Source organism: Leguminivora glycinivorella, chromosome 16 (genome assembly GCF_023078275.1).
Source record: "Leguminivora glycinivorella isolate SPB_JAAS2020 chromosome 16, LegGlyc_1.1, whole genome shotgun sequence".
NCBI classification, from domain to species: Eukaryota; Metazoa; Arthropoda; class Insecta; order Lepidoptera; family Tortricidae; genus Leguminivora; species Leguminivora glycinivorella.
The window spans coordinates 995,138-1,017,687 of NC_062986.1; the positions used below are offsets into that span (position 1 = coordinate 995,138).

The 22,550-nt window shown below is 38.5% G+C and overlaps 1 protein-coding gene across 1 annotated transcript; it reads right to left on the reverse strand.

Annotated features, from left to right (window-relative positions):
* Positions 1–1,203: 1,203 nt before the first annotated feature.
* Positions 1,204–4,199, reverse strand: LOC125234877. The gene is made up of 2 exons (XM_048141297.1): positions 3,744–4,199; positions 1,204–3,096 (listed from the first exon to the last, which is right to left on the reverse strand). The coding sequence occupies exon 2, from the start codon at positions 2,884–2,886 to the stop codon at positions 1,204–1,206; it is 1,683 nt and encodes a 560-aa protein (XP_047997254.1). The 5' UTR covers positions 2,887–3,096; positions 3,744–4,199.
* Positions 4,200–22,550: the final 18,351 nt, after the last annotated feature.

Sequence of the window (22,550 nt, forward strand, 5' to 3'; positions counted from 1 at the left end):
TGGCGGTGCAAAGTCTATAGGAAAATGCAACGTATCCGCCTGAGGGGACCATTTTAGGCCTAAAACGGAAGCATCATTATTAAAGTCAAGGCAATTTGTAGACCCTGACTGATCTTCTAAAATTTGTGGACAATTTGTGCGAAACTTGCGCAGGGGAAAGCATGCAGAATTTAGGACCTTGACAACATTTTCGTAAATATATTTCAACTCTTCTACCGTTGACGACCCTGTGTTGAGATCATCAATGTAAAAATCATTTTTGATAACATTAGACGTGACTTCATCCTGACATTCAAGAGCTAGTTGCTTGAGACACCTTGTGGTGACAAAAGGTGCCGAAGCCATCCCATACGTAACAGTGTTGAGCTGAAAAATCTTGACAGGCTGATCAGCCTGGTCTCTCCACAAAATGAGCTGCAGGTGGCGCTGTTGTTCGCTGAGGGAGACCTGCCTGTACATCTTCTCTATGTCAGCTGTCAGAACGAACCTATTAGTACGGAAACGCAAAAGAATTGAAAATAGGTCACTTTGCACAACCGGACCTATAGCCTGAATGCAATTCAGACTCTTGCCAGAGCTTGTCAGAGCTGAAGCGTCGTAAACGACACGAAGCTTGGTAGTTTCTTTTTGCTCACGAATAACACAGTGGTGGGGCAAATAGCACCCGAAACTTGGCCGTCCCACTTCAGTCATATGTCCCAAATCGGCATATTCCTGCAAAAAATCGCGATATTGATTTTTGACGATGGGATTTTTATCTAACTTCTTTTCTAAGTTTAAAAAACGTCTCATAGCTATAGGATATGAGTTTCCGAGAGCATCCTCGGGTTTTTCCTTGAATGGCATCTGTACAGAGAATCGACCATCAGGTAAACGAACTGTATTTTCAACATAATGAGTTTCACAAAACTCTTCATCAATAGATAAAGACTTACAATCGGAAGGCAAATTTTCCACCTCCCAAAAACGCTTCAGAGAATCATCGACATCTTGTAGTGACGTCTTGCGCCTTGTAGTGGCTAAATGACAATAAACATTGCATCGGTTGTAGCTTTCGTCCGTGCGACCAGCTACTAACCACCCGAACTTACTATCTTGTAGGATGGGTTTTCCTTCTCCTAACTCTACTTGATCAGGTTTAAGAACCTTGAAAAATTTGTCCCCTGACAACAAAATGTCGACCTCATCCGGTTTATAGAACAATTACGGATCGGCTAACTCAACATGGGGCAAATCCAATTTTTCAACATCAATTGCTACATAGGGAAGATCATCTGCAATTGTGGGGATCACCCAACAATTAGCATCTAATTCATACGAATTAACGCGAGACCTAACCTTTAGTTGGATACGTTCGGATATCTCCGTTTTTTGTTTATTGATCCCAGTGATATCAAATGGTTCAATTTTATTTGTGGGTAGATTTAACTTTTTCTTAAAACTCTCAGAGATGAAAGACGACTGACTAGCATTGTCTAAGAGCGCGCGAGCGAGATGAGTAGTATTACTCTTAGGACAATATACTTCGACCTGAGCCGTGCACAACATAACTTGACCCGACTCGTCATCATCTGCAGTTGACATGTTAACGGAAGAGTTTATACGTTTTGCAGTGTCGATAGTTGCAACCTTATTACTATTATTACTGACACTTTCGCAGTGTAAAAGTGAATTGTGTTTTTTCTTACAATTACGACAGGAACCCTTTAAAGTGCATTGAGAACCATCATGTCCCGCTCGAAGACAATTGTTACAAAGTTTATGTTTTGAAACCTCCACGAGCCTGTCCTCCAGACTCATAGATTTAAACTTGGAGCACTGGTAAACATGGTGGTTCTGCCCACATACTAAACACGAATTAATTCGTGGTCCCTCGCCAGCTGCAACAAAAGACTTAGTATTCTTGTTTTCCTTAAAAACAGGTTTAATTTCATTTGACCGACTGCAAAACATCGTTTCTAAAACATTAGCCCGATTACGTAAAAACTCCTTAAAATGTTCTAAAGTAGGTACTTCGGAAGAATTTTTATTTAATTCACTTGAGGGTAGGCGTGAAAAACTGCCTTTATACTCCTCCCACTTTCCATTTGTTTTGGGATCTAACTTCGCCGAGACCAAAAATATTACTAATGGGTCCCAACCCTGAGTTGAAATACCTAACGTATCCAAAGAATTTAAATTTTTAGATACAGTATCTATTAAATACCTTAAAGACTTAAACGATTCCTTATGTATAGGATTAATATTTATGATCGCGCTCAAATGATTATTTATTAAAATATTTTTATTATTATATCTTTCACACAATGTGTTCCACGCAAGCTCGTATCCGCTGGCAGAAAAATCAATTGACCTTATTACTAAACTAGCACTTCCTTGCAATGAATTCCGTAAATAGTGGAATTTATTTATCGGCGCAATTGATTCGTTATTATTGATTAATGACTCAAATAAATCCTTAAACTCCAACCAACGTGTGTAAGTTCCATCGAACGTCGGCAAATTTATTACTGGTAGGCGAACTGACGCATGTTTTTCATCACAAGAACTAAATTTAGTTGAGTCATTACCGCCACCATTTTTGGCCGAAAACGTATCAATTATATCCTGCGCTAACGCAATTTGTGAATAAAAAAGACTTTCGGTCTGGGTCCGTTCTGCTATTTGTTCATCTAAATTAGAGCAAATATCTTCAAGTTGAACTTGTACGGCATCATAATCAACCATTATTTTACGAAGTCCATCTAATCGCAAACTCAGCTCTTTTACTACTAAAGACGAGAGCTCGGACCCTTGTATAGTTTTTACAAAGTCTTTAAAAACCGTCAATTGACTTTTAAGCCCACCGCGCCTTCTATTTAATTTTTTAATTAATTCTTCAGTCATTTTTTAAAATAAACAATGAGCTAAGTAAATAAAATGGTGCAATCAAACCAGTAACACGATCCAGCCGTCAGTCCAGCACCCGCTGCCGCCGAACCCGCCAGCAGCACCGACCGCGTCAGGCGAACCCGGCTCCGCGGCACTCGTACTCGCGAACAGCCCAGAAACCGCTTAGCAACAGGCCCCCAGTCACAGCGCGCAGCGACGAGTACACTGGAATTTACCACAACGGACTTTGAACCATAGGAATTCACCTCAATGAACTTTGAACCTATATTGCAATTGCTTTTTAAATGCAAGTTTAACTGGTCTAAACAACTAAAATATATTTTTAATGCGTCGAAGCAAATAAACGTATTAATTTTTTATGCAGAAGAAAGAAGGCAAAACGAAAGTATTGCATAGAAGTAGCAAGCGTGGCATAGAACAAAGAAAGTAACGGTAGGTATGTATTTTTAACGGTACAATGTACGCTTACAAAGATTTATTTAAATTGTCGAACTTTAAAATTATAATTACTAGCTTATTGTTACTGAATAAAACCTATAGGAAGACGTGCAACTTATTGATTTATATAGAAATTATTTATGGCAAGCGATAAGATTGAAATAACGGTGCACAAAAAAAAAACCCGGCAAGCATTATTGAGCTAATTACCGAAAGTAAACAACTTCTTTTGCAATTTTAAATGCATTGATCTGTACGGAAACCAAGCAAAAATAATTAAGTGCTAAAAGTATAGTGCAAATTGGCTAGTACGCATAAAGCTAGATACATAACCTGACGTTTGCGAGTAGGCTAACACTAATTATAGCAAATGGAAGTTTTATAAAATTAGGGAACAAAAGGAACGGGCTTACTTTATATCGGCATTGACTTTCGATGTTCTTTCCAACTTGTAGTGTTGTAGAATCCAAAGCGCCACAGCAGTAATTCCCATCTCTTTGTTCTCGATGTCCGTTATTTCTTGACCGCCGCCATTACAGTCGCACGAACTCCAACAGTCGCCTCATGACCGTTTGATTTAGATTCGAAGATATTTCACGGTCGCCACATGTCCACGCATGTAGGGGTGGACAGAATATCTTGGGGTCGTGGATGAGGTGAGTTAAATGACACTCGTAGTCCAGTACATGCACGTATAATGATGATTAAGTGTGATACATAGGTGTTGAATATCACTGAATTTAAGCGGACGGGCGCGGCCGTCCGTCGCAAGATTGCTGAGCGAATTGAATTACCGCCCCCACTTCACCGCGCCCCGCACCATGCGTTGCGCCGGCGACGGCTCCCGAAGATGCCCGAACAAAGACGAGGCGTTAACAAATATGAATATAATAATTTGTAATAGTGGTTTTCAAAACCACCGTCATTAAAATTTAATTTCATAATGCGTTATCTACTCAGTCTACGATGGTAATCAACGTAAAAACGTCATCAGATTTCGAGACAGCGCTTTTTAGAAATGAGTGGGCGTAATACAAGACAATGTTCTAGAAACTGCCTTCAATTTCAATTGGCTTCGTCTTAGAACTCTTGAAATTGATATTTTTTCAATATAAACTGATTGAGCAACGTTTTATAAAATTTTTGATAATGAAATAACTTGAAAGCGCTCTTAGAATGTTGTTTACAGTGAATTGAATATTTACTTGGAAATAATATTATACAAGTAAGTATTGGTAAACAAGTTTTTTATAGATTTCTAGTAGGATGCACAAGAGAATCTAACATACAAAATACCTGATGGTAATATTGTCTTCGGTTACCGCGATAGTTACTCATGAAATAAAACTATGGAAACGGATTATAAATATTATAATGAATTTACAATTCATCCCAACGTTTCTAACACTTTACAGCATTTGTGGTCAACGGGTGACTGAAGAAAAATTACAATGTGCAAAAGCTAAAAATTACAAAAACAAATACCCACATACAAGAAATATTAACGAACCATGACCATAAATAATATAGATTTCTAAGGCAGGTTCACAAAAATTTAATTATAAACTCATTATACGCGATTTAATCCGTTTCCATAGTTTTATTTCACGATACTACAAAGTTGAAGGTGGAATCGGTGTAGGAATGGCATGGCCAGACAGTTTATCGGTGCGTGGAAGTTTATGGAGAATCGCGCGTCAGCTGTCAACACTCAAAGCTAGCTCATCAGTTAACTCTGGAGTCTGCGGTTTTCATAATCATGTGCTAACTGCTAACCTCACGCACAGTTTTCGCAACACAAATCGGCAACTTGATAAATACTGTTTTAGGATAATAAATCTCCAAACACTATTTGATACGACTAACTCAGATTTCAAACAAAAAAAACTAGATCGAAATCGGTTCATCCCTTCTGGAGCTACGATGCCAGAGACAGACACACACGCATACAGATAGAGAGACAGACAAACAAACAGACAGACAGACGCGTCAAACTTATAAGACACCGTCGTTTTTGCGACGGGGGTTAAAAAAACCCGACCCATTTTCATCAAAGGATACTCCCGACTTTCAAACAAATCTAAATCGGTTCATTCGTTCAAAAGCTACGATACCACATACAGATACACACACACACAAACAGATAGACACGTCAAACTTATAACACCCCGTCGCTTGTGGTATGTGGTAGTACGTACACATACACATTATACACAACATTATATTCATGTCTGTATTTTCAAAAGTGGTAGACAGAGTACATTTCCCGCTCAATTTCAGTGCCACTTTTTTCAAATGACGGGTTGAAAGAATCCGAAATTGTGACTATCGAAGTGACAGTTTCAACCCACAGTTGAACCCAAATCTCAGTCAACTTCTACGACACCCACGGTAAGAGAAAGAAGAGAGAGATGGTGAAATGCTACTTATCTCCAAATAGATAATTATCTTTAGATTAAATTGATGATGATAATGTAAAAAAAAAAAACGAATTAGTACTTATTTAACTTTTTTTCGGCGACCGGTCTGACCTAGTCGGTAGCGACCCTGCCTGCTAAGCCGTCGTCTTAGGTTTGAATCCCGGTAAGAGCATTTATATATTTATCTGCCTGACTCCCCCTAGTTGTGAAAGTAATACATAACAGTAAATATCATAGGTATCCACTTCTCCCCCAGATGGTCGCATAAACCCCAGCCTATAAACCTTAATTACAACCATCGCAACCGCCAGCCAAGCCATAAAGAATTTTCAATTTTTTCACCATTCATTACACGGCAGCGACAACATCCGCCCGCCACGCCATATTGGATCGTTGCCCGCTCGCAATCTCAACCGGATATGACGATTTGATTTCCAAACAGGGAGTTGTTACTAATGTGGTGGAGGGTGGATGAGTCGAACAGTCAGTCAGATTAGTGTTCTGCCAAAAGTGCTAGAACTGATTGAGGTCATACTGTAATCAAACATGACCACAAAATTAAAAATTTTCATCATCGCACCGCTCGCCATCGACAGGGCGCTCATCCACACACCTTGCAACCTAAATGGTCGCGCACCGTGCGGTTTCAGAGGAATTTCCTCCCACGAACGCTCCGGCTGTGGAATGAGCTCCCTGTCGAGGTATTCCCGATGAACTACAGTATGGGGTTCTTCAAAAAAGGAGTGTACAAGTTTCTAATGGGTCGGCAACGCGCACGTGACACCCCTTGAGTTGCGGGCGTCCATAGGTTACGGTGACCGCTTTCCATCAGGCGGGCCGTATACCTGTTTGCCACCGACGTGGTATAAAAAAAAAAATTTTTTTTGAAAAAACCCCAGACCGTGACATAGTGGACTGATTTTCATGAAACATGGCTAAGAACACTCCCGACTAATTCAGCTTTCAAACAAAAAAAAACTAAATTTAAATAGGTTCACCCGTTCGGGAGCTACGATGCCACAGACAGACACATACACAAACAGACAGACAGACACGTCAAACTTATAACACCCCGTCGTTTTTGCGTCGGGGGTTACAAATTTGATTGGTGGCCACTTTTAAAAAAAAGCGTCTGGCGTCCACTCTTTGAATGGATGATATCCGAAAATTCACTGGATACTTTTGGATAAGATTCAGGACCCTGATGAGTTCAATCCAGGTCTCTTTAAAGCAAGAGTAAATAGGTATCTCATAGGTAAGCGTGCTCCACCTTAGACCGCATCATCATTTACCATCGGGTGTGATCGTGGTCAAACGTCTACGTACCTATTCAAACTTAAAAAAAAACTTTAAAAAATAGATAAGTACCGTACACGAAAAGAAGATGCTAGAGTATATGCGGTTGGTAAACTAAGAAGAAAATGCAGCTTTTATTCTTCAAAAACATTTATTTTTATGGGATAGGAGGCAAACGAGCAGACAGGTCGTCCGATGGTAAGCGATCACCGCCGCACATGGACACCAGAGGTTGTCGCCGAAACATTGTCGAAGACGTCAGTTAAGAAACTTCATCAAACCAGGGAAATTCTAGAAAAAAGACGAAGTCAAGAGCACTTCAAACCAGTGAGTATGAGGAATTTATGAAGGTGATATCGTTGCCAGTGGAATTTCCACTGTAGAAACCAGATGTGCCTGGCACAGATGTCATCAGTGGTATGACACGACTGGTGCTTTACTAATTTTGTCGGCTTTTCCATAATAAATAATGTCTAAGTATATTTGTTCGGGCATTAATGGTGAGTAGTATGCACGATTGCACGAGAAAACGTCCCACTTTGTCAATTGCTATAAAGCCGCTTTGTCAGTTTATTCATATAAAGATTCAAGCAAATCTCACCTTAATGGTAACTGACAAAGTGAGAGGTTTTACTAAACACACTCACAATGTTTGCGTAAAATGGTATCATACTAACGTTGGACTCACTCACACTCCCAAAACAATACAAATGCGCGGCGCACACATTGCCAAGGCGAGTGATATATTACACGAGTTAGCGTTGGAATTAATTACTTTGGCTAAAAAATTGCTTGTGGCCAGTTTTAAAGGACAGGCGACACTTCATGACTATGGCTGAATAGTAATAAAAAGGTTATTCGCAGAAATGAAAAAAAAAAAAAAACATTTGAGCTGGGACAATTTGCTTAGATCTACCAAGGCTGGCTAAACTTTAATTTACTCGCACCTAAAACAAACACACACACACACACACTCGCATACCTAGAACTCATTGTCAGGCAACACTACACTTTTAAATAAAATACAGTACTCTATTATATAATAAATCTACTTATTTTAACTTAGGTACATGTTAAAACCTAAAATTATATAAAAAAATGTTAATTAGTCGTTATTTTAATTTATTTTAATTAACTCTGCATTTGTATCACATGGTGGGCTGCAAGATACAGGCCTAGCCTAGTTTGCAGTCCGCCGGATATTGCCTGCGTGTAAAACTTTGTGTTTTTATTTAATTAATAAATTTACATTATTTACTTTATTTTACTAATTAAATAGTGTGGCGTGAATACAATACCTCACTCACACTGCTTTACCTCACTCGAGATATAAGAAGACACTACTATGTAACTTAAGTGGAAATAAACCTATATTCTATATAAGCGAGTTCTCCTTTAGTCCCCACATCACATGGCGATCCTGCCAGGATCCAACCTGGAATCTTCTGATATCACAATAGTTTATTAGCGTTAAAAGTAGAGAGGTAAAAAAGCTGGTTTTGCAATATACTACATTAACTCATGCCTGTATTCCCTAGGGCATATCACAAAAAGCTACTTTGACATGAGTTATTATCATGCAAAATACATCAAAAATGTTATAAATTTTGGATAAAATCTGTATCTTTGATAGATTTTTGAGATCCCTCCTAAAGGCCAAAGAAATTGTGATAATCAATCAAACAAATAACCTGGTTATATACGAAAAAGTTACCAAGCAATAGCTAAGTCGTCCAACACAACCCTTTAAGCAATAAAAGTACCACTCAAAATAATAATAGTCATTAATACCTAAATTAAAATATCTACAACACTTCAACCATCAACCTTAAGGTTGTAAAGCAAGGTTTATTTTCAAATATAACAATTCGGTCATAAATTGCAAGAAAGGCTATGTTTAATAAAGTTTCTGAAACCTCAATAGCCGTGTCTTGTCCGAATTTATTTTGGCTAAATTAATTTCATTCGTCCGCTGGGAGGCATTTGCTGTGAAATTAACTAAGAGGTCGAATCCTGCGCTTTGTACTGAGAAAACAATTCGGCTATTATGAAAACTCGAAGCGAGTGGAGCACATACGGAAGGAAAACTCGATCAGGGTACGCAGCAGAATGGCTCAAACGCTCACGAAACGAAACTCTCGTAGATATCTATCTATCGCTCTTGCGTATTGGCGCGACAGAGCCAGACTACCTTTTGCGGCGTTTCGTTTTCGTTTCGCGCCGCAGAAATGCCATTCGGCTACGGCACCAGTATCGCTTGTACGTAAGGTACAATTTTGAAGCGTTTGGCTCATTCCTTAGGTGCTGTATTGAACCCCATTTATTTACACGACTATAAAAATTAAGATAAAACATAAAACTAAATGCACTGGTCACCAAAAACGACTAAGCGATGAGCTATTGGGTTTAGAAACGAACAAAGGATAGTCGCCCGGACGCGATGATAGCGGGACGCGACGAACTATAAATGGTTCGCTCTTTCTTTTATTTATCTTATCTTATCTTAAATCTGCGGGGGCCCTTACGGATACACTTCGACCCATCGGGATCTTTTGTGCAATTACCCCCTACGATCCTAAGATCTTTCAGCTATTCAGGAGCTTCTCGACCATCTCCACGTATCGGATGATGAGGCTCATGGGTAGCTCTCTGAAGTCCTTCGGTGCCAGGTAGCCTGCTCCAAAGTTCTTCATTCTTTGTCTGGCGAGAGCGTGACATTCACACATTAAATGTCTGACGGTCTCTTCCTCTTCGCCACACATGCTACAATCAGTGTTGTCGGCGTGTCCCATCTTGGCCAAAATTCCTTGGCCAAGATGGGACACCCGTAATGGCCTGTGAACACCCCCGTTATAATTTGGAGTTGTTCTTTTATTTACACTTGATTGATTTCTTTTATTGACCAGTGCCTTTTAGCGACTGAATTCAGAATTATTTTGTACGTTCTTCTGCTGTAGTAGTAGATGTAGGAACGCCTGGCCGGAAACAGGCGGTTTGTCGATCACATGATAATTATGTTCATTCAGCCTAATTCCCTGGAGTTGGAGCTGCAGGTTACTGTCCCGGCTGCCCTCCCACACTTCTCTCCTCAAATCTCCTTGTTTTCCTGCAGAACAGAACATCTTTAAGTTCGACATCCTTGAGTTCATCTTCTCTCAAACTGTCTCTACCGAATGTATCATATCGCGGTACCTGAATACCTACTAAAGAGTCTGGCGAAGCCCGACGTACACGGTCACAAACCGGTAGCCGGTAGCCTTTTCTCATACCAAAAAAGACAACCGAAGTCCTACGTCCGTAGTTACAGGCAAGATACAGGTTCTAGCCTAGTTTGCAGTCCACCGGATATTGCCTGCGTGTAAAACTTTGTGTTTTTATTTAATTAACCCCCGACGCAAAAACGACGGGGTGTTATAAGTTTGACGTGTCTGTCTGTCTGTTCGTCTGTCTGTCTGTCTGTCTGTCAGTCTGTTTGTCTGTCTGTGTGTGTGTCTGTCTGTGGCATCGTAGCTCCTGAACGGATGAACCGATTTCGATTTAGATTTTTATTTGAAAGCTGTGTTAGTCGGGAGTGTTCTTAGCCATGTTTCATGAAAATCGGTCCCCTAGGTCGCGGTCGGGGTTTTTTTCAAAATTTTAATTTTGTGGTTAGGTTATTAATAAATTTACTTTACTTTAGTTAAAAGCTGGGCGCCACTGCTGGGACCCTCTTACTTAAAGAGACGGATATATACGGTACTAACAAAGTCGTATCTGGTCACAGAATACATATTAGATCTGTTGTAGTATGAGCGTGAGCAAAATACAATTAGTTGGCACCGTCGGCGGAAACGCTCCAAATATTTCCCCGTATATTTTTGCCATCCAAACTGCTAATTAATATCGTTCGGATCCGCGGCCCACGGCTGAATATTATTACAATAGAGCATGTTCCGGCTTACTGCGTGCCTTGTTATTATGGGATGCCCCTTTTCATTGATTTACTGTAAGCTCTTAGCATTTCATATAATGCAAATGTAGTAATGTGTGGTGTGTAATGTGGTATATTCTGGCAGTGAAATCTGTATGTTTATTATAACAAAGGATATATTAACATTCTATTGTCTTTTCCTCTTCGTTTTGTTTTGTGTGTTTCTGTAGGTTAGTGTTTACAATCCAATACAAAACATTTGTAGGAATAATTTTGATTTTGCTTGACTTTGTGTGGCTCTCATCAACACTATTCTCCCTACTAGACATTTACCCCCTTATTCATTGTAAAGTTACTACTGATTAGTTAAAAAGTGTTTTATCCCTTTCTCACAAATACATAAGTCAACATGACAGAAAGGGACAAAACACTTTTAACTAATCAATTCAGTAACTTTTTTATGAATAAGGGGGTTATTCTATAAATCTTTCTCTTCTTTTTTCTTATTTCTATCGCTGGTATTTTAAATAGTAAAATTAATATTTCTTCGTTGTCTACAGATTTACAAGTGAAGAAATTGAGCGTAAAATTAAAGATCAACTTCCTGAATTTGAATTCTAGAAAAGCAATAAATTTAATCAATATTGTGTTTTTGTTCTATTACAACGTAACGTAAAAGGCCATATTTTTATTTTGGTGTCGATTTAACTTTTTTTTATTTCTAAAAAAAATTTGCACTTTTTCGATTTAGAATCATGAGCTCTATCGATTCTAATAGGAGACAAAAAATTACCCAAAATGTCCATACATTTTTTTGCTTCCTCTGAGTTACGATCAAACAAGTTGTATGATAAATTGTAACTCAGTGAAAATAAAAATGTGATATTTATTGTTACCAAAGTGTAACAATATACTGACATCATCATCATCTATTCTTAACATCAAACAGCCGCGTTAACTAAGGACTATAATAAATTGTCTCAACATAAAGACATCATACGTCTTTCAAAAATAGCTTACCTTTCCAGAAATTTCTTTTAAAACCCTCTGTTTTCAGTCAAAAACATGTTAAATGACCAAACAAGATCGTTTTCGTTAATTCCTTGCGTATCATTTATCAATTTAAACGCCTTATCGAGGTCACTCTGACATCTTATTTTGATTCCAAACATATTATCACTTCCTTTGTAGTGTTGGAAAATGTCACCTGAGATATCTCAAAAGCGACTAAAATTAACCGAAAAATCACCTTCAAACAAGGACATATGCTTTGAAATTGCTCGGATGTTTGATTATAAATCACGTTCTAACTTTATTTATTGACTGATCAAAGAAAATCTTCTGCCAGTTTCATTTTACCGTCGACCATCGCGATTATCAACAGATTTTCGCTTCAATCCCCTTTCAATAAAGATTGAATGGTTTCCAAACGCTGCAAAGTAAAGTTGGTTTTACAGTAGTGACAAGACAAGTATGCTTCAATGTTAGTGAGTCATAAGTAGGTCAAGCTTTGTTTTGTATGAGTCATGTCACGGTGCAGTTTTTACAAGATTAACTAAATCGATATTAGTCATGCTGTTAGAAATGTATTGTAACTGGCTATAAATGAGTTTTTAAATACATTCTGATTCTGATTGACTGATTCTAGTTGGTTAAGAAAAACTACGATTCGGATGTCGGTTTTAGTGGACGATCCATCCGAAGGTAAGCAATTACCGTTGCTTATAGACACTTGAAAGAGATACCAAAAGGGTTTTAGGGTTCCGTACCTCAAAAAGGAAAAACGGAACCCTTATAGGATCACTCTTGCGTCTGTCTGTCCGTCGTCACAGCCAATTTTCTCCGAAACTACTGAATCGATTAACTTGAAATTTGGCACGCATATGTAAACCTGTGACCCAAAGACAGAAAATTTAACTATAGGAGCCCCTTTTGGGGGGTAAAAGTGAAAATTAAAAATCAAAGTTTCTAGAACTATATTGTGTTACATATCAAATGAAAGAAGTTATTATAAGTATTTCAAAAATATTTTTTTAATAATTTTTAGTTAGGTAATTTTCAAGTTATTTAAGAAAATAGGCAAAAAATGACCATTCCTCCCCCCCTTATCTCCGAAACTACTTTGTGTAAAATTTTCAAAAAATACACGAGATAGTTTTCAATCTATAGATTACAGAAATCTACTACAAATCTACAGTAAAGCGTAAGCGTAAGTTAAATTACGAATTTCACTCACTGCCGCTGCAAGGAGTTACCAAATCTCTTGAAATTGTTTGAGCGCGTTTGAATATTACATATAAACTCATTTCTGTTTCGTTTTGTTCAAAATATCGATTATTCGCAAAAATTACTTAAGTTCCCACTAAAAAGGAGGCGCTTAAACCCTCCTTGTAGTGTACGGAACCCTTACAACGCGAGTAGAACTCGCACTTGGCCGGTTTTTATATTGGAAACGGTAAACCTTTTAACGACAATCTCATCTGATGGAAAGTGCAGATCCAGTCTAATGTTTACATTGTTTACCCAAAAGATTATATTCATATTCATATTTATTTGAAATGGGGTATAACACTATGTTCGTTCACAATTATTTTCCTCCTATTCTGGCAGTACCTGTACCCAATTTATAAAACTGCGTGAACCAATTTGAAACAACAATTTTCATCATTCAAACTCAATCTGCAAACTGTATTGACAAACTCTATTAGGGAAAAACGCAATTTAAAAGCGAAAAATCCTTTGACGCATTCAGAGATTGATTAAACAAAAAAATAATCTAAAAGGGATCTAACTAAAGAATAATAAAAACTCCGGAGAGCATTTCGGAGTATATTGAGAGAAGTTCCGTAACTTCCGTAGGGTATAATATTTAATTATACATTACGATACAAGTGCGGAAAAGTTTATGCAATGATAATATCTCGAAAACCATGACAACAAATCATGACCCTGCCTGCTAAACCGCGGTCCTGGGTTCGAATCCCGGTAAGGGCATTTAAATAAGAATAAGAATAATTTATTTGCTTTAAACAATACCAATTACACGGGTGTTAATGAGATAGGTGGTAAATTTCATGTTTAACCATTAATGGTATGCAAACTATGTACACAAACTATATACAAAAAACTTATAAGAATATCATGCAAATTTATACATTATTCAATTATATTTGTGTGATGGGCACAGATATTTGTTTCTGATTTCTGACTCATGGATGTTTCCTATGTGTTTATCTATATAAGTATGTATATCGACGCCTAGCACCCATAGTACAAGCTTTGCTTAGTTTGGGGCTAAGATGATCTGTGTAAGGTGTCCTAATATTTATTTATTTATTTTCATTAAGGTCAAATTCGCTTTATGTGATAGTTAATGAGATGTCCTATCACCCCGTTTTTTGGCTTTGACCCGATATAAGCGATCCTTTTCACACTAACGGCTCAGCCACGACATTGGTCTAAGCGCGACAGCGGTGAGCGGTGGCCATACACTGGAGCGAGACACAGCGATGGGACTTTTCATTCGCACGTATGGCTGCCGCTCACCGCTGTCGCGCTTAGACCAATGTCGTGGCTGTTCCGTAACGTATTCTAAAACGCCAAAAATTAGTGTTTAGTGTAAGGCCTCAGTGCACGCTCATATTGGGCGAGCAGCAAGGCGCCGTGCGGCGCGGCGTGCATATCAAACATTTGAAGCTCAATACAAGTGTCCTGAGTCGACGCTGCATAGGGACGCACGCTCACCCGCCCCACTACACGCCCTGCAGAACGCTCCACTCCAAGCGTCCACTCAGGTGCCGTAAGAATGGCATTTCTGCGACGCGAAACGATAACGAAACGCCGCGTAAAGTAATCTGGCTCTGTCGCGCCAATACGCAAGAGCGATGGAGACAGATATCTAAGAGCGTTTCGTTTCGTGAGCGTTTGTGCCATTCGGCTACGTACCCTGGCCCTTATATTAAGTAAGATGCTCTGCGTGCGTAGCCGAATGGCATTTCTCCGACGCCAAACGAAAACGAAACGCCGCGCCAGTTAGTCCGGCTCTGTCGCGCCAGTACGCACGAGCGATAGAGATAGATATCTACTAGCGTTTCGTTTCGTGAGCGTTTCGTGAGCGTTAGTGCCATTCGGCTACGCACCCAGAACCTCCATTTTGCCTACATAATTTCCATATTGCCTGCAGATCCCTAAAAATGGGCGTCGTTCGGAACGGCGTTTATTTTTCGGTCATTTCGGGTAGTGTGATACCGTAAGCGAGTTTTAACTGGTAGTTTCAAATACACATTCAAATGCATACGTAGTCCGGATACTGAGGAATAATCTGGAGCGATTCATAAGCGATAGCGGAGGTAAATCCCTGTTTTTATAGTAAATTTAAAACTAAAACTGTTCGTAGACTGGCCATATTTTCACTACAATTTGTGGCCGGCAACTATTAGTGTCCCTCTCTTACTCACGTGTTAGACAAGGACACGAAAAATTGCAAGCCACATATTAAGGTAAATATTTCAGTGAAAATATTGCCCGTCTAGAAGCTCGTAGTAAAAGTTAAATTCTTTACTCAGTACAAAATAACAATAACCCTAATGTATCTACGATGGAATATCATTATATTCAACGTTGGACCAAGGTGTTTACATAGAGGTACATTAACTTACGCATGTGCTCCCAAAAGGGGTAGTCAGAGCACGTAACACTACTCAAGTGACAGTGTCACGGCTGAATGAAAACAAAATTGTGGTATTTTATAGTGGGCAGTGGCTAGTGGCTGGTCTTCTAAAGGGTCTTTCAACAAAGAGGGGCCCATGTTGACAGTTCGTGGCACCCTGGCATGTTTTAGTGACATCTGTCAAATACTTATGTTGTTTTTTATTCAGTCATTGATGCAAAATCACCATGGCAAGTTACACAATTGAGCAGCTCGTCCTAAATGACAAAACTTGATTATCAAAATGAGTGATCGTTAGTGCAAACTTTGCGGGCATGGCATCCATTTTACGGATGACGCGGTGGCCCTTCAAAGTCGACTCTCCAAAATTGGGTAATCCAATTCGAGAACATTTAAACGATGTCATATTCCATACATAATCGCATTAATATACCTTTCGAATAGAACAAAGCGTTAATATCTGACACACAGCTTGTTTTATTCCATTTCAACATCAACCAGTCCTTGTTGAAAGACCGTTTACAACAACAATTTGTAATCCACCTACCGGCCTCCTACCCTTTTGTGACTTGGACCACCACAAAGGTCCAGCATAAACGCGCACAGTTTTCAGCGGCCGTTTGAATGGGAATGAGTTTATTTAGATAACCGCTATTGCGATATTTCATGCCCAGATTACATTGATTGGCCTTTTTTTGCCGTTATCGGAGGATTTATGCTTATTTTGTTTATTTACTTGGGGTTATATTGAGATATTAGATGGTTAAGATACTTTATTATATGTTATGACTTTAATTCTTTCACGCTTATCCTGTTGAACTGATTTATATTTGTATGATTTTTGGAATGAAAATATCTGACTCAGATAATCTGAGGCTTGGAGACAGGACACGATTTCTTGCTAAAGAATTGGTTAAATTAACTACTAGTGGCATGACATGTGTAAAGGTACTTCATATTTAACTGTATGGATGTATTGACGTTAACGTTGACGACATGTTTCGAGTCATATGGAGACCCGTCATCAGGCCTGAATGCTAGCGGCTACTAGACTCCGTGCCACGTAACAAATATGTAAAAACGCGACATGGCATCCATAAAGTTAAATATTTTACTAATTATGTCTCACGACAGTTTAATGTCTATAAAGTACTATCAGCTGCAAAAATGCATGGCGAATTTATCAACGAATATATATAACCTCATACACCAAATTACCAAAAATAATACTTTTTTTTTAAATAAATGGGCTTACTCTTGGCCACAGACTAGCCAAAGGCAAAGACGTGGCCTACGATGGAGTGAGCTCGCCCAGAATATGCCTGTTCACTCTTGATTTGAAGGTTGCCGGGTTATATGAGCTCGGAAATATAATACTTACTTATACTAGTACCCTGTAATAATACTTATCCTACCACAGTATAATAAAGAGTACTATTGTACAATATAGCCACTTCCGCTCGCCGCTGAAAGTGCCGCCCACCCCCTCTCGGTTACCTCACAGTTACCGCCTATCAAAAACGCGAACAGTCGACCTGTCATATCTCACTCAGACAAGCATGGTACGCGTTCACCTACACTAGCTTAGAATGTGTGTTAGGAACGCGCCTCTTTCATATTATTATATTATTTGAATGCCAGTGTCCGAGATGTGTCCCTACATACCAATAGATATAAATACCCCTGCTCAATCCTTATGTCTCCCGTATTCCGTAACTAGAAAACCAGAAAAGAATCACATTCTACCCAAAACATGCACCCTAAGGTCCGGTCCCCAACCCGGTCACATTGTCAGCTGCGCCAATATTTCACTAGCCCCTTCTGACCGGCTGACCTGTCCTTAATTAATATCATTGACATACGGACGGGCGATAAATCTACGGCTAATATAGTCCTGTTGTGTTAGGCGAGGTTTGGGTTTATTAACTGGTTATTTAGGCAAGGAGTTGAGATAAATGTGGTTCTTGATGACTGATGTGGATGGTGTAACTGGTACACTGTAGGAAACTGACTTCAAAACGTCTAAAGGAAGGTTTGGTATGTTTTTTTAGCAGTTGCTTATTTCTCATGCGAATTAGAAAAAAAACATGTTTAAGACGCTACAGGAGCGAAAATGCTTAGATGGAAAGGAGCCCCTATTTCAATTTGGGAATTTCAGTTAAATATACTAGTGTTATTAACTAGATTTATCAAAAAAATTGTCCATTCAGAACAACTCAGTTAAAAGATATTGCGAAAAAAACTTTAAAATCGAGGTTCCGCTCTGGACTGCTTCCTCCTTTAAAACTTAATCTGAATAACAATGAAATAATCTGTGTAGACCTTTTAGTTTTTTTGGCTAATTGTTACTAATTTTGAATACCACACCTTTTTCTGCGCCATAATCAATAAGAAATTTTTTATTTGGCTCTAGCGTCTTCAAAAACGGTTCGACACAAATAAAAATAATAATAATCTGTGTTGAAAAAATCATTGCTCTATCTTCAAAAACCAGGGAGGAAATAGTCGAAAGCGTTTGTATGGAGAATTGACTCCTTTTGTATCGTCTTAACTTTTTACGTAGGTACCTACTTACTTAAATTTAGTTCAAATTAAGAAATTAAGGTGCAGCGGGGCAATTTCGACTTCAGGCAATTTCAACTAATCGAAAAATTTTCCACGTTTAAAACTATAGAGCGCCGCAATGTGATGTGTCCACTAGTCATATAATAATTATATGACACGCGTGCAATAAACTCATAATTATGGCACTCTAGTTAATTAATAGTTTAAAACTTGCAAAATATATCGATCAAGTAGTTGAAATTGCTTCGCTGGACCCTACACTCTTTACGCCGTGTCTTGTGTGGGCGACGGTAGCGCGACTGTCGCGCGACCGTCGCCGTCGCGTCTCATACTTCCATATCGATAAGGTTTGATTTCGTATGCGTCGCATCGCCGTCGCGCGACCATCGCGCGACCGTCGCTCACGCAAGCCACGGCGTTACTCTGTTTAAAATTTTTACAAAACGCACACTTGATATAGTTGATCTATAGGTATACTTATTGGTTAAGATCAAGAATAGACTACCTCAATGATAATGATACATAGGTAATATTGTCTTCGGTTACCGCGATAGTTACTCATGAAATAAAACTATGGAAACGGATTAAATCGCGTATAATGAATTTACAATTCATCCCGATTCATCATGGTTCGTTAATATTTCTTGCATGAGGGTAGCTTTTGCACATTAGCCGCCTTTACACAGTCGCTCTATCGCGCGTTCCTGGAGCGTACAGGATAGCGCGCGGTTAAGCCTGTGCTTGCTTGTAACGCCGTGGCTTGCGTGGGCGACGGTCGCGCGATGGTCGCGCGACGGCGATGCAACGCACACGAAATCAAACCTTATCGATATGGAAGTATGAGACGCGACGGCGACGGTCGCGCGACGGTCGCGCGACCGTCGCCCACGCAAGACACGGCGTTATTAGTTTTTAAGGTTCACGTTCTTTCGCGCGTGATTGCGCGTCGAAGTTTTTGAGAACGAAAAGAGCGCGCGTGTAAAGGCTAATCGTGCGCGATAGACCGCGTTATTACTGTTTACTGTTATTAATAGTATCGATTTGTAAAGAGCAAGTAATTCAACCACTAATTCTTTAGTTCACGGGCGTATGTCCGCCATGTTGCGCGCGCGAATGAACGTACGTGTACCTAAAGACAACCTCAACCACGCGATTGCGCGCCCCCCGCTCCAACGCACACAATCACGCGTTCTTTTTCTTCCCCTCCCGTCGAATTTACATGCACATTCTTTCACACGCGATTGCTGTATCACGCGCTATAGAGCGTCTGTGTAAAGGCGGCTATTATTGAAATTTTTCCTCAGTCACCCGTTGACCACGAATGCTGTAAAGTGTTCGAAACGTCGGGATGAATTGTAAATACATGATACACGATTTAATCCGTTTCCATAGTTTTATTTCATGATACATAGGTAAGTTTGATGATATGTTTCTTTCGATAACTGACATGAGCTATATAACGCGGTACTTTATCTATTTAAAAATGGCACGTATTTAACCGGGCGACTAAATAACCATAGAAATGGGTATCAAAAATAATAGTTGAGCGACTAAAATGGGGCCTCATAATATTTCAATATGAGGTAGTATTTTAATGTCATTATGGCTACGGTTTATTCAGACGCGAGTACCAACTATTTATTTGGCAACTGAATTATTATATTGGAAACAATTTAAGATATACAGTTTAATAGGAAAACGGCTGTCTATTAATATAAAATATACAGTTCTTTTAAAATATTTATATAGCAAATTAACATAAAAAGTACATTTAAAATGTATACATCGGCACTCATCACCTGAGCTGTCATTTTAATAAAAAAAAGGATTCTTATAAAATATAACAGTCGACAAAATATTATACTTATGGGTAAGAAATTAGGTGTTTGGGGGTGCTGGCAACTTCGAATACAATTAATTTAAATTTTCGTGACGTTTACTCTATCGAATCTAAGGCTGGCCTTACGCAGTCTTAACATCACTCTGAAAGATTATTTTTTGGCAGGAAAACCTTACTCAGAATATGCTTTGGCATAAATCGTTCCGCAGATTTTATAATATCGAATCTTATGCTGGCATAATGTTCATGAGCAAAATAATCTTCTAAATTAAGAGTACTTCTGTAATTTTAGGCGGTAAAAAGTTGTCCATCTTCTTCCTATTTCTGTTTTGATTGTGTTGCGAGTCATGTGTGTGGGGGTGCATGCCTCTGGGACTGTATTTCATTTCCTTTGTGCTATCGTTGTTTTGTTCATACAAAGTACCTAAGAATTATGCCATATTTAGAAAATTTGGTAAGACTTATATTCTACCTCTACTAAAAATAATTCTGCTCTTGTAATATTATACTATACGATTATCATGGCATTTTTTTTTAATACCACGTCAGTGGCAAACGAGCATACGATCGGCCTGATGGAAAGCGGTCACCGTAACCTATGGACGCTTGCAACTTAAAGGGTTTCACATGAACGTTACCAACCCATTAGAAGCTTATACACTCCTTTTTGCTGTGTACTTATTATAAAATGATTTGATACGCCTTCCCTCGCTTGCAACTCGCTCGAAAACAGATGTGAGATATTTAAATACTACCCGTGGTTTACGGGTCGCAAATACGATGTTTGAATAGAATAAACATTTATTCGTGAACACAGGCAAGACAAAATACACATAATAACCACAAGACAGAAAGGAATGAAGTGCCACGAAATGGCCTTACCTCAGCGTGTTGCTGGTGACTTCCAGCGCTGATCTTCCGATGAGACCATCGTTTCCATAAAGAAACGATTTTATATGTGTTTAAAAAAAAAAACTACTTCCCAATATTTTTTTTAGTTGCCTCCGCAATTTAAATACTACTTTAAACGGTGAGCTAAGTATAATTATTTAGGTGCTAACATCTATATGACTAAAAATATTAAAAATCTTACGCTTTACTTACAATACTAGGTGCCAATTATTATTTTAGTCGCCAAAGTATTGTCTAATGTTCCTCAGCAATATTTTGTCGCTTGAAATTTGCTGCCGTTTTTTCAATAATAATGATGCTTAATATTTGAGGCTCATATATTTTTTTTGTCGCCACAATATTAAAACACAGCCAAATTATATTATTGTATGCCCGACATAACTTCCCGTTTAATATTTTAGTTGCCCGGTTAATTATATGCCTTTAAAAATTAATATCTGTCGAAATGTTGTGTTAGGTTTGCGAAGGTTTCGCTGGTTTATTAACTCTGGTTATTTAGGCGAAGGGTTGGAGAAATACATTTAATTTTTGATGACTTTCTGCAACTTGAGCGGTGATTTTATGAACTGATGTAATTTATAAATGAATTCAAAACTCTTAAAGGATGTTTCAGTTGATAATATAGCTTGTCCGATGTAATAAGTGTTGTAACCAGGGCCCGTAACTTTCATGCCGATGACATAAAAGTTTTATTTAATAATTAATCATTATTCATCAATAATTTTAATCATGACTTCAAAACTAATCTATTATTAGATAAGTTGTCAGCCGTAACTATAATTTGTTGGTACATATAGAGAAGGCATCCGGCTAAAGGAATTTTGCACTCTGAGTACTGATATTTTGTTTTTATTCTAATATTGGAAACTACTCAAATAAGAAGAGTGATTTTCTACTTTTTGCGGCCTTCCAGATATTTAAATATTAATAATGTTTCATTTTCTTTCAACCCCTTACTTGCCAAGAGTGGCGCTGAAGCTTTAGTAGTTTCATGTGCTCTGCCTACCCCTTTATGGGATACAGGCGTGATTGTATGTATGTATGTATGTATGTATGTAATAATATTTTTTCGGCATTAAAATAACGTTAATTACCTACTTATTTTATGATTAAACCTTATCAATTAGTATGTTCATTGATGTATAATTTCCTCGTCATTAGAATATCCAGTCTGTCTGCACATTGCACTCACTGCTCCCTCAAGGGTATATGCTGGCCGTACGGTCGGCAGCATACACAGTGAGTATGGGAGACAGTAACTTAAATGGTTTAATAAATAATATTTATAATAAAATTTTACGAACGCTTTAACGGTGATATTTAGACGGTTAAATGCAACCGGCCCTTAGTAGAAAGCGGAGTTGGTAAAAGTAGACGTCACATTTCTTTGATCAAATCTGGGCGGCGAGGAGGAGGAATCAAATACGAAAGAGATACATAGCTCCGGAAAAGATGAGTTTACTATATTTATGCATGTAGCAAAGAGGATCGAGACTTATTGTCAAAGTAATATGTGTAATCAATCACAGTGTATAGACTGCCATCTGTCGTCACAAGCCTAAAACTTTTGAACCTGAGTTTTGACAATTTGGCCCATATTCTTATCTT

Bases quoted from the DNA above. Each gene is read 5' to 3' on its own strand.
- LOC125234877 (XM_048141297.1), bottom strand. From the start codon at position 2,886: ATGACTGAAGAATTAATTAAAAAATTAAATAGAAGGCGCGGTGGGCTT.